The sequence below is a fragment of the Papio anubis genome, chromosome 10 (genome assembly GCF_008728515.1).
Source record: "Papio anubis isolate 15944 chromosome 10, Panubis1.0, whole genome shotgun sequence".
Lineage (NCBI taxonomy): Eukaryota > Metazoa > Chordata > Mammalia > Primates > Cercopithecidae > Papio > Papio anubis.
In genome coordinates this window covers 10,289,621-10,303,393 of record NC_044985.1, presented here as the reverse complement: position 1 = coordinate 10,303,393, position 13,773 = coordinate 10,289,621, and the positions used below count along the sequence as shown (strand labels likewise).

Sequence of the window (13,773 nt, the reverse complement as noted above, 5' to 3'; positions counted from 1 at the left end):
TGCCTTAGCCTCCAAAGTGTATGAGACTGCTTCAGGCACACACCCCAACACGTAGCTATTTTTAAATTTTTTGTAGAGCTAGAGGTCTGGCTCTGTTGCCCAGGCTGGTCTCAAATCCCTGGGCTCAGGCATCCTCCTGCCTCGGCCCCTGAGAGTGCTGGGATTACAGGCATAAGCCACCATGCCTCACCAATAGTATTTCTTTTAAAGGTATTTTTTTGTTGTTGTAATCGCTATTATTTGTATTTCGCTAGTATTAACTCATTTAGTCGTTCTAACAGTCCCATGCAAGTGAGTAACCCAAGGTGTACAGAGTAGACCTAATGACACAGCTTGGCTTTGAACCCAGACAGTGATAATGCAGGTTATGGTGACTCAACTTGTAATTGATCTGTAGTTCTTAAAAAAATGGAATATAAAATGTGTTCACTCTTCATTCCCCAGCTTTTTAGCAGGGCCTCTCTTCATTCTTCGGTTCTTAACTGGTTGGCTTTCATTATCAGGTAGCGGTTTTTGCTCTCACCTTGTTAGAAAGGCTTCTGGATACTCTGTTCAGAGGTTGTATTTGAGAGCTTTGCCTGTTTCCTTAGTAGAATGACATGTTGGCTGGTTATAAAATAATATTCTTGATTATTGCTACGGGAGGTCTTTGCCAACCTGATAATTGGTAGGGATTTGCTTTTAAATCTGCTCGGGGTACCCGAAGTATTCCTTCCTTATCCTTGAAGATTAGTGGCTGAACAATAAGGGATTGATTGTATTTCATTTTCTGTCTCTTTTTCCTGAAACAGAGTGCTGTCATTAAATCTGTAAAGTTTTTTCTCACTTTCAAGGAATTTTTTTAATCTTTGAATTGTTTTTTATGTTAGTTGAATTTCTTCAAGGATACCATATATCCTTGTTTTCGAATGTCTGACATTAGGAAACCTTTTTTCTCATTTCGTTGTGAGTTATAGTTCATCTTTGAGTTTTTATTTTATTGAATTTTTTTTTCTGCTGTTCTGTAGTTTGTATTTTTTTTTCTGTATTATAGGTTGAGGGTTTTTTCAAGTGCTTCTTGTGGGGATAGCAGGGTGGGGATGGGTACAAACTAAACTGAGTTTGTTTTTTTTTGTTTGTTTGTTTGTTTGTTTGTTTGAGATGGAGTCTGGCTCTGTTGCCCAGGCTGGAGTGCAGTGGTGCAATCTCGGCTTACTGCAAGCTCCGCCTCCCGGGTTCACATCATTCTCCTGCCTCAGCCTCCCAAGTAGCTGGGACTACAGGTGCCTGCACCACGCCAGGCTAATTTTTTTGTATTTTTAGTAGAGATGGGGTTTTACCGTGTTAGCCAGGATGGTCCTGATCTCCTGACCTCATAATCCGCCCACCTTGGCCTCCCAAAGTGCTGGGATTACAGGCGTGAGCCACCGTGCCTGGCCTAAACTGAAAATTTTAAAACGTGTTTATAAGTCATTTGGAGAGGAAGGTGTACACACAGAATTTTCAAACTTTCTAAACCTTTTATACTAAGGCCTTTTGAATTATAAAATGCTGAGTTGTTGCCGACACTGGAAAATCTTGAGGGTAGGAGTATACAAAAGAAGTGACAGTTAAGTTTATGTGGGTCTTGTGTTGCTGTCTTTGTTAGGTCATCCTTGACAGCTGTCATCCAATGAATAAACATTAGTTGTGAAGCATACCTCTAAAGCATGATTAAAATACAGGTATATGGAAACATCAAATGAGCGACTATAGAAAAGCAAGTATTTGCCTATAAGAACAAGTGTTTTCGGGTATCTGACATTCTTAGTTTTAGGCACCAGCAGTAGTTTTATTCTTTATTTGAAACAAAATGTTAATATCTTTAAAATAAATATTTTGTTAGTGTATGTGTCATCTTACAAAGTGAAGTCCTGAGATTTCATATAGAATTTTTAATAGATTTTTTTCCCCCATTACAGTGTTCACAATAATGTTTTGACCCAAAGTAATGGCTCCCAACAGGTAAGACAACATTAAGTTTCTAAAACACCAGATCACCGGTTAATTATGGTAACAGTAGTACTATTGATTGGATTTTCATAGTGGTGTATGTAACCTTGCACAAATTATGTGCATTTTCTTTTCCTTTTCCCTTAAGTGGTTCAGTAATAACTTCCTGTTATTTTTTCTCTGAGATTTTGTAAATGAAACAGCTGCTGTATAACATTTTCTGTCACTGTGAATCCAAGAATATAATTTAACTGGTTACTAATATTTCATTCATTAACTATCTCTGAGGTGGTATATAAAATTCAAGCATTTGTTTACATTTTATTTGTTGGCTTTGTAAATAGTACTCCATTTTAGTGTTTGTTGATGAAGAGATCTGTTACCTAGGCAAAATAGATAATTTTTATAATTTTTGTCCAAAGGCTTGGGGGATGAGATCTGCTCTGCTTGTGAGTCCTTCCATTTCCTCTGCTCCTGTGCCAGTGGAGATAGAGAATCTGCCACAGAATCCTGGAACAGACCAGCATGACAGGAAATGGTTTGTTAATTCCTTAAACTAAAATAAAATATTGCCTACTTAATTGTATTCAGAATTCCAAGCCGTAATCTTAAAGTACTTTAAATATGATTGAAAGCAAATTATTCATATTTGTGAGCTGGAAAGCATGTTATTAAATAATCATATTGAGATGGGGAAAATAAGGATGTTGGTGATAAAGGGAGTACAGTTGTCTAAGTGAAGACCATCAGACAGCTGTCCTTATTATTTATTTGAAACAAAACATTAATACATTTAAAATAAATCTGCTCTTATTAGCTTGATGTGGTAGTGGTGGATGACTCTCTGTTGAAAAAGACAGTAGAATATTTTCCCAGGTCCGTAAGGAAAGTATATCCACTACATGTTATTCCAGACAACATGATGCTGCTTCGAATGTGTTTTCTTCATTAAAGACAGAGGGTAAAGTCAGAAGCGAAACATGATTAAAATCTGATAAAGCATGAGATACCCTAAGGAGACTGAGAGAGAATCTGGTGACAGGAAAAGTATACTTTAATTATTTAGACTTCCAGGGTTTTTTTTAGATTAATAGTAAATATACAAGTATGGATACTTTGTGTCTTATTGGAGTTAATCACTTGAGTTTATCCTTTCCCAAATAAATATATGTGGCTTGGTGGGGGCTTCTTGGGGATTATTTGATTCAGTGGTCATGTTGAGTGTATTACCTGTTCAAGTTATTTTTCTGTTTGTGAAATGAATTTTGATAATTCATAGGATTTTTCTCTTTTTCTTTTGCTCTTAGTTTGTGTAGTACCTGAAATCTAATGCATTTCTGTGGTGATCTCAAGGTTTTGGTCAGCTTTCTGTGCAGCCAGTTCTTCCTTCATGGTGGTGGGTCAACAGTGGTTGGTGATTATTTTCAGTCTTTGCTATGTAATTATTTTTCACTGTTATTTTGGCTTAACTAACTGCAAGGTGCCTTGCTCTTGATATTTGGACATATTTTTACTTCAGTTCCAAATAACTTGCGATTAGTTTATAAGATTGAGTTCTCTTCTCCCCCGGCCCCATTTTCTCCTTTTTATTTTCTTTCTATATGGGTGTGTGGTGGTGATACTTTGTGTATATTTGTGTGCATCTGGGTACACACCTAAAAGCGTAAAGAGCGAGGCTTATAAATGTCAAATTTATTTTTTAAAGTCATTTTTAGAAAGTGTCTTCAATTTCTTATGGAAAACACAGCTCCTGTAAGCAGTTATGTTTTATCTCATTGATGTTACCACCAAGTTCTGTTTGCAAGGAAAAGTAGTACTGAGACTTCAGCTGTAAAAGAAGTGTCTTTTATATGTTTGCCTTTTACATTCATATGGAATGAGGGTCTAATTAGTTGGCATACTATATTACAACACTGAATCTGAGTTTTTCCATATTAGTAGGTACATATTTAAATCTGATTTTATTTGTTAGGTACTACTTGGTTTATTTGACGCATCCTTTAGAAAGAGCATTGAATTTATTAAATTTTAAGGAAAATGAAAAATTTGGAGCTGTGTGTTTTCCTTTCTTTATGTGGTTGTGCTGAGACCTCCTTTGCTGACATAGAGTAAAGTGGTGCTCTTTATAACAAAATAAGCCTCATGTCAACAAGGGCATGGAACTGAATATAGAGCTGGCATGTTTTGGAGATAATGGACTCTTCCGCCTTAATTTCAAATGTGCTCTGCATTTCATTCTTTTTTCTGCATGCTTTGATTCTCATTAATGCTTTCAAAAAAAATATAAAGCAGTCCTCCTTTAGAAAGTGATAAGTGGTTAAAATTTGGAAGTGCTTCCTATGTTTGAACAATTGGGCAGAATAATGGACCATTCTATTTCTGGCAGATAACTTTCAACCAGTTTAATCTAAACCTACTCCCTGTTCGAGTCTTCAGCATTTTTTTTGCTGGTATCTTTTAAATGACACCATTATTAGAGTGAATGATTTGGCATATCAGTAGCTTAGAATAATCAGGTATTTAAAATTTCACATTTTGAGAAACAATTCATGTATTGTAAACCCACAAATCATTTGTAAGCAACAACAGAAACAAAACAGTGTTTAGAAAATCTGGCATTGATAGGGGAGAACATAAACCTAATTTAGTTTTCTAAATTTTTAGAGACCATAACTTGAGGGTTGTGATTTTTGTGAGCTAGGTCTGGTGAACAAATTGTATTTCAGTTAAAAGAAAGATGATTTTGTTATAAAAAAGCCTTCCAAGTTTGTTTTGAAAAATTAATTTCTTTACAGTTTCCCTAAGGGATAAAGGTGAAGATTAATGTTTTGGTTGAGTTAGAAAGATAACACTTATTAAAAATGTATTTTTGCACATATTTTATATTTGGGGTGGTATTTTCCTTTGTAGTTATTTTAAATATGTGCTACCCTTTCTGCCATGTCACCAGACTTTGATTTGCTTTCTTTCTACTGGAGGACTCTGATCACTTCTAACCAAGAACTGCATGTATGCATGTTTCAGTCTTAGAATTCTATAGGCCTTTTCTATAGCACTGTGATAAAACGTGCTTAATATGCTTACTAAACTACTTCTTGGAGAAGGGTGTATCATCTCATCACATTATCTGTACCTGTTGAATTTCATTTTGAGATCTTGTGAACTTTAATTATATAAGGAGCGATGATTCTCTATTGTTAATTGGGAACATTGATGTAAAATTACATGGCCTCTGAAGGTAGATTTTTTATTTTTAGTGCTCTTGTCTGAATTTTGTTCCCTGGGTTTCAGTTCTGTGAAATCTCATAATTTAAGGAAAAATTTTCACAGTTTTCCTTTTCCATACATACTTTTGTCCTTATGTAGAATTCTTTTTTCAAATATTTGAAGTAAGTAGATTATGAATATTTTTTTCTTCTGATTAAAACCCCTAACAACATTTCTGCTTTTAGTGTTAGTAACAACATCAGGGACAGATACAGAGTGTCTTGCTTTCTGAGAAATTTATTCTTTAATTCACTTAACTGAGTCAGATTACTTACATGTATTTCCATATTGGTATTTTTCATTACATGTAACTTTGTGGATTTCCCCCACTTTGTTATTCTTGAATGTTACCATTGCATGGAGTAGATGTTGTTAACTACTCATAGCAGCAGTGCATGCTAGTGACATTACCTTTCACCTTTATTATCTCTTACACATCCATTTTCTCCTATTCCTATTGACTAACTGTGCTCCCCTCCCACTCCCCAACCATCCAGGCTCTCTGCTGCCAGTGACTGCTGTCAACGTGGTGGAAACCAGTGGAACACAAGGGCCTTGCCCCCACCCCAGACCGCACATAGAAACTACATTGACTTTGTTCATGAGCACAATGTGAAGAATGCAGGAATCCGTCATGATGTTCATTTTCCTGGCCAGGCAGCCATGACTGAGATATGAGTGTTGAGCCTGTTAGGCATTGGGACTCTTTGTCATGCAAGTTGATGGTATACATTATCTGGTGTTTATGGGAGAATTTATAGTGGAGTCACTAGTTGTTTAGTGCTGTTTGTAATTGAATTCTTCCATGAAAGGGGCAAGGAATCTAAGAAGCCATATGCCGTCAATGATAATGATTAATTTTTTGTATTGAAAAGAATATGTATACCATTGTGATTTTGGAAAGGTTTTCATGATTTTAGTATGTGAACACACCCCCCAGACTGTATCTAAGGAGAAAGTTTGTGTTTGTGAACAAGGTGCCCATTATTCCCCCACCACATGCCATCCAAAGAGATGGAGGTTAAAAGAATCAGACACACTAAGAACACACTGGAAGCATGTCCAGGCATGATATATCAGCCTTTTGAGATATTTATTAAAAACTTGTTCTTATACACTATTTTAATATGTCTAAAGTGACACATGCCTTAATTTAAGTGCCTAAGATTTGAATTAATGTAATTTTAAATTACAAACACTTTTACTTTTTAATAAACACAAATATTTTAACTTACCAAAAAGTTTAGAGATCACATTAATAATGTGGCTCATGTATAGAGAAATCTGAGTGGTTACTTTTGAATAGTTAACTGGTTAACCATTCAGTGGTTAACTGAATGGTTACATTACTACGGAATGGTTATATAAAATGGAAAACGTATTTACTTTGTCTTTTCATTTTACTGGCTTTTCTCTTTCATCTCATACACCTGACAGATTACCCAGGTTTGCAACAGTCTCATAATCTGATACTGTACAACCTTTAAAATAAAATTCTGAAGCCAAAACCATATGATTTTTAGATTGTATTACTATTTTTGATCCTTTTTGAACTTTAGAATTTCAAGCTCCTTAGTTTAATTAATAGAGGCATATTAGCTGGAAAAAGTCCATTTCAGATAGGAAAACATGTAAGGGAAGCATTTCTTCTGTCTTTTTTTAGTTTTCTTTTAGATTTTAGAGAAATTTTCAAACTTAAACTATGTATATAGAAATTTATAGATGTTTTGTATTTCGACGAGTTTATAATGCTTCAAGATAATGAAGCTTCATTATAAGCAGCTTAACTCATTTAATGCATCCTGCTCACATAGAGGTTGGTTTTATGTCTCAAATCCTTCCTGCCAGACAAAGATTAAGGTTTCAGAGGGCTTAATACTGGACTATTGGTTTAATACTGAGTGGTCGGTTGCAGTTTGTCCATAGAAGACCTAAATAAGCAGAACTTACTAATACTTAAAGAACAAAATTTGTAGGCAGGTTTCAATCTGAGTTCAGTATAATTATGTATAAGGGGATGGCCACTCAAAGTATTTAGCGCATCCTCTAAATACAAATAGATCTGTATCTTAAATAGCCCGGCTCCCATCTTTATAAGCCCATCTTCGTTTAGTGAGCTTAAAAATGGCCACTAATGTATGGCCCTTATAATTGTTTTAGACTTTACTAGCTCAGATGATAATTGCTAAGTATTGTCATTGCTGATTTTTTTTCTTAAAAGAGAGGAATTTGGATCGTAACATTTTAAGTACAGAAGCTCTGGGTTCAAGAAAAGATTTCATGGTATGTATATCATTAAAAAAAGTACTGTTTCTATAGTAGAAGCCAAAGAGGCACAATGAATAACAAGCTTTCCTGGTCTTTTAGAAAGCTGTAAGGTTTGACTTCACTCACTTTAAAATTATTCTTAATCTGCAGGACAGATGCTGATATAATGCCCCATATATATCTTAGCAGATTGTAATAGAAGAGTAAGAGCTTCAGTTCATATTGAAAGTAGCCATTTCTATAGAATTTGAATTAATCAGTACTGTTACATTTAAGGGAAGATTCACATCATGGTTTTTCTTTTGTTGAAAACCTTGTTGTAAAGAATTCATTTGTGAATTCCTGATGAGAGAAACTGGATTGGATGGGTGTTAGGGATGGAGGCAGCGATAGGGGTGAGGAAAGTAAAGGGCTAAGGCTGGATGGTAGTAAAATTAAACTTACTATTTTATAAAAGTTGCCATATGCTTCAGAATTTCTTATCAAATATGGCACATACTTGTTCTTTCTACTGATATTTGCAAGATGGATATATATGTTGTTTCCAGAGCTATCAGGTATTTATAAGTAGCTCAATCTAAATTAAATAAATTGTCACCAACCTATTTACACTCTGCATTTTATTATGCCTAAAGGGTCAGTGATGATAAATTCGGAATTAGAGAAGTCATACCCTCCAGAAGCGCCTTACTGGGTCACCGTCCTTTTGATCAAAGGGTGTCAGCAGCACAGAACTTAAGTATTATGTCATTTAATTTATAGTGCTTTGGGTAATTTTATTTAACATAATTAATTTTAACATCCTGAATTAGGTTGGTTTTATTTTGACTGTTTTTACAGTCAAGGAAACTTGTAGAACCACAGCAAAGCTAGTGACCTTCACACTTTCATGCATGAACATAAATGAGCTCATAAGATCATTGTCTCTTTTTGTTGAATTTCAAAGGCATTTACCTATCTTGGGGTAAGACCTAATGTTTCTGACCTTGATAGGATAATCATAGATAATATACTTTTAAATGAGTTTGCAGAGAAAAATAAATTTTATTTGTGCTGCTATGTGTGTAATATGTCTATTTTGAAAAGCACCTAGTATACAAACACTAATATTGTAATACCAGTATAATTCAAATCATCTTTTTTTTGGAGGGGAGTTTATTTAAAGTGTTGGACAAAAAAATGTTATTTGTAACACTTGGTTGGGTCTTTTTTTTTTTTAATTTGTTTTTGTTGTTGTTCACTGTTCAAAAGGTACATCACCAAGTTGGATCTTTTTATTCACCAATGTAAACTGAACAAGTTCGACGATGGTTGTCCCCTATTAGTGCATCATGCCCCAATGGTGGGAGCTATAGTTGTTTGAGCCATGGTACTGTCTTTGGTCAGGGCACATTCTTCATTTCTAAACCATAGTTCATTGCTTTGAGAGGCTGTTATTTTAGTGTTAGTCTTTGAATATTGGTTTGAAAATAATACAGTTACTATTTTTTATGGTTGGTATTAGGACCATTATTTGTTTTGCTAAAACAAAATCATCTTGTTTCAATAACATTTTATCTCTTTCCCACCACATACTTCCTTCCTGAATTTTAATATGTATTATACCACATCATCAGTTATATTCTTGCTTTCCAGGATTGTTGTGAATGCTTGCATGTGAGATGCTTTTACATAAGGGCTAGGATTTGGAGATACTTCTGTGGTGGGGAAACAGCTTTCTTTCCTTCCTTCTTCATGCCTGCCTCTTCTCCTGCCCCCATGTATAAAATGTGATTTGTCAGCTCCTTTCTAGATATTATGAATCATGTGAATTTAGATATGGTAGTCTTCCTCTACCCCCCTCCCTTTTGCAGAACATAAAAATTTCTCATCCTCTGTTCATAAAAATGTTTACTTTAGTCACATGAAAACATTGTGAGATGGAATCTTGTTCCATTAACATTAGCCTTGGCGATGTAGAAATTAGGACATGAAGCATGTCACTTTCAGTGTAAAATATGTCAAGGAGCTTAATTTCTTTCATCAATTCTGGACAATTGCTAATGTAGTAATACACTTTAGTTGCTTTGAGCACCTTGGGCTGGTGAGAAGGGACATACATAGTATCTTTGTTAAAGAATGAGTGACAAGAAGAGAAAATTTAAAAAAAATTGGTGAAAGGAAAATAACTTTGGCTTTTTTATTGATATTTTTATACTGAAGTAGAAAAACAATTGTTCCTGTTCTTCCTGAAGGAATTGTTCTCACATTTTTTTTATTATTAGATAATTACCTAAGCTTTTGTGTTACAAGCTGTGGCCTCAGTAGAGATGGTGGTGCTTGAGTGAACGTTTTACATTTTGTTCCTGACAGCTGGCCAGCATTGTGTTTATATTGGCATGGAAAAGAGATACCTGACTCAGAGAACAATGTTTTCCAAGGATTGTGACTAAAGACTTCCTTAATGGTGTAATAATGTACCTCCTCATAAAAACAGGTTCAACAGCTGTAGCTAATTTTTTGTTGTTGAAGGAAGTTTCATTTGTTTTGTTTTTAACTACTCATAATAAAGAATTGAGATCCAGTGTTTAAGATTTGTAAGAAATTGCAGATTCCGTAATGAAGCTCACATCTACAAACATGACTAATTATTGATAATAATAAATGCAAAACATTTTGAATTATTAGGAGTAGAGTTAAAAGAATGAAAAATAAGAGGCTATGATAATAGGAGGATGATTGCTGGCTTGATTTACCTTGTGAAACTAGTTAGAGGAGTATTCAGATAAATTGGAATTCATACCCATTAATAGAGAAGAATTTCTTATTACAAAACTATATTTGTAGCCCCGCCAATAGCTTCAGGAATTATTTAATTATAAACTCTGTAGAAGTTTGGAGATAAGACCTGTGTTTAATAACTTGCATTAAATCTTTCTGGGGACGTCATCAGCAAAACTCTTGGATAATTAGAAAAACCTGGGAAGATTTGGGTTCTCTGGAATATCCAAGTTATCACTTTGAAATTTCACAATCATGTTGGAGTAATAACATTAAAATATTTGAGTAGTAAAGGCATTGAGTATCAGTGTGAGTCATCCACATTTGGTAAGGAGGTCTGGGGCATTTGTTGCAGTGAGAGAGTTCAGGAGTCTTGTATTGATATCTCTTTTTTTTGATTCATCTCATTTGTTGAACACCTACCAGAGTACCTCATTGGGTCTTCTTTATACACAGCCACTTGTAATTTTACCTTTCCATATACTCTTGAATTTCTTGGCCTTCTCCCTGTTGTATGCATGTGGTAAAATCCAGCTCTGTACACTCTACATATAAATGGTGAATGCGAAATACACACAAATTGTTGAATGGTCTTTCAATTTTGACCACTAAACTCAAGTGAGCCTTCAATGCTCCCTGATATCATATTATATTTCCTTAATCTATTTGTTCTCCTACAATGCTGGGCTGACTTTCTCCTCTTTCAAACCACTTCCTCTCTTCCTACTCTTTGTTCTCAGCTGATGACCTTGCTTCCTACTTTATTGAAAACATAAGCAATTAGAAGAGGTCTTCTCTATACTCCCACCATTTTATCAATGAACTTACTTGCATTTGGGAATATGTTCCTTGCTTTCTCTGCTGTTAGCTAGGTGAGCCATCCATATTCTATTTAAGGCCCAGGTCCTCACGAGTCACTTAGTTCCTCACCCCAAGTTACTCAGGACCTTCATTTGAGCAGTCCTCCCTTTTGTTCTACTGCATCAGTTTTCCCTTTCTGCTGGAATAATCTCATCAGAACAAAAACTTCCTAAGGTAGCTCACATCATTTAAAAAAGAACTGTCCCTTCAATCTACCTCTTTTGGCTATTCCTCCATTTTTTTGTTTCACTGGTAGCAAAACTCTTTGCGTTGTAAGAATTGTCTATACTTGCTATCTCTTCTTTCTCGGAATCCCTTGAACCCATTCTAATCAAACATTGTCCCTGACACAAAGCACTGGGTATGATTGTGCAGGTTGCACACTATACAGGAGTGCCACATTTAAGAGAATGATGTTCACATAACTTATGGCAGTGATTTTCCAGCAGATGGCACCAAGTGTCTTGTTGCAAAAAGATTAGTGTATTTGACAATTTTACAAGAGATGGAAGTGTCTTTTAAGAGGAGCATTGTTTTAATCCATATAAAGGCTCTGCCTTGGGCTAATAGTGTTATGCTGCTACTCCACCAAAATAGCTTTATTAGGTCACAAATGACCTCCATATTTCTAATCCCACAGTCCATCTTATAGTCAGCTTAAATAGCATTCGTAACAGTCGCTCACTTCTTCATGAAATTGTCATCACCTAGCTTAGAGATGCCACTGTTTTTTATTGTCTTCTAACCTCCCTTTAACAAGCCATCGTCTTCTAACAAGCCATGATTTTTAATACCCTTTGCTAATTCCTACTTATCTCTCCAGCCCCAACCTCTGTTTAAGGAACTTTTCTATAACAATTCATTCCCTTTGTAATATCATCCAGCATTACGGTTTTAAATGCTATCCATGCACACTGGCAATTTCTGAGTTTATATCATCAACCTGGACTTTTAAATTTCCAGACTTATATATCCAACTGCCTATTTGACATCTCTACTTAGGCATCTAATATAGGCAGAAATTCCCACACCCCTCCTGCCCTACCTTCCCCTAATTTTTTTTTTTTTTTTTTTTTTTTGAGGCGGAGTCTCGCTCTGTTGCCGAGGCTGGAGTGCAATGACGCAATCTCTGCTTACTCCTGCCTCTGCCTCCTGGGTTTCAGCAATTCTTCAGCCTCAGCCTCCTGAGTAGCTGGGACTACTGGAGTGCGCCACCACGCCCAGCTAATTTTTGTATTTTTAGTAGAAACGGTGTTTCACCATGTTGGCCAGGCTGGTCTCGAACTCCTGATTGTTCGAGTGATCCGCCCACCTTGGCCTCCCAAAGTGCTGGAATTACAGATGTGAGCCACCGCACCCGGCCCCGTATTGTTAACATTCCACATACATTCCATAACTTGTACCAGTGTTAATTTCTTAGGTTTTGTTTCTTAGTTTTGACAAAACATTGTCAAAACAAAACCTAAGAAGAAACAAACAAAACTGGACCTTACTCAGGTTTCACTGTCTTTCCACACATTTTCCAAGATCTGACCCAAGATCCCATGTTACATTTAGTCCCCTTCAGTCTGTGACAGCCATTCCATGTCTTTCATGGTTAGCCAGATGCCCTGTGGAATGTTCCTTGATTTGAGTTTGTGTGGTATTTTCACATGATTAGTTTGAGGCCATGGATTTGGGAGAAAATACTGCAGAGGTGATGATATTGGGCATCCCGAATTTAGTATGTTCAAAATTGGACAACGTATATCTCCTGACCCCTGCAGTTTTTCCCATCTGTGTGGTTTTTGTAGCTTCGTAAGTGGCAGTTCTCTCTTTGGTGTTGCTAAGCGCGTCTTGGGCTCTACTCTAGACCTACTGAATCAGAAACACTGGAGGTGAGGTCCAACAATCTGTTCCACATGCCCTCCTGGAGATTCTGATGCATACTGAAGTTTGAGAAGCACTGACTTAGACCAGTGCACCTTATAGTCATCTTGACTCCTCTTTGTCTCATACTCCAGATGTCCTTCAGAATCAGCAAATTCTGTCAGTTCTGTCTTGAAAATGTATCCAGGTCTACTGCTTGTTACCATCTTTACTGCTCCCATCCTGTTTCCATTTTTTGTCAGCCCCGCCCTCTTTTTTTTTTTTTTTTTTGAGACGGAGTCTCGCTCTATCGCCCAGGCTGGAGTTCAGTGGCACCACCTCAGCTCACTGCAAGCTCTGCCTCCCGGGTGCACGCCATTCTTCTGCCTCAGCCTCCTGATTAGCTGGGACTACAGGTGCCCACCACCACGCCCGGCTGATTTTTTGTATTTTTGGTAGAGATGGGGTTTCATCGTATTAGCCAGGATGGTCTCGATCTCCTGACCTCGTGATCCGCCCGCCTCGGCCTCCCAAAGTGCTGGGATTACAGGCGTGAGCCACTGCACCTGGCCAGCCCTGCCCTCTTACCTGGCCTCCTGGCCATTGCCCTTGCTCCTCTGCTGTCTGGTACTCCTTTCAGCAGCTGTAGTGATAACAGCAGATCATGTCATTTCTCTGCTTACACCTTCCAGTGTCCTTGTCTCAGAGTAAAACCTCAGATCCTCACATTGATAGAAACATGCTTTTCCCTCCCCTTATCGTCTATCAATCCTGACCTTGCTTACATCCCATCTTCTT

At 36.6% G+C, this 13,773-nt stretch overlaps 1 protein-coding gene across 7 annotated transcripts in view; it reads left to right on the top strand.

Annotated features, from left to right (window-relative positions):
- The window catches only part of EPB41L5 (erythrocyte membrane protein band 4.1 like 5), a 189,666-nt gene that overhangs the window by 95,454 nt on the left and 80,439 nt on the right, over nucleotides 1–13,773 (top strand). For 6 of the 7 annotated variants that reach the window (XR_004176469.1, XM_031651176.1, XM_031651177.1 and 3 more), the window contains exons 15-16: nucleotides 1,941–1,983; nucleotides 2,394–2,509. Coding sequence is in view for 6 of the 7 variants with exons in the window: in XM_031651176.1 (XP_031507036.1) it covers nucleotides 1,941–1,983; nucleotides 2,394–2,509 (159 nt within the window). In the remaining variant the exon portion in view is untranslated. Of the gene's footprint in view, nucleotides 1–1,940; nucleotides 1,984–2,393; nucleotides 2,510–5,735; nucleotides 8,566–13,773 lie in introns of those variants that run through there. The other variant, XM_031651180.1, reaches the window with a different exon arrangement.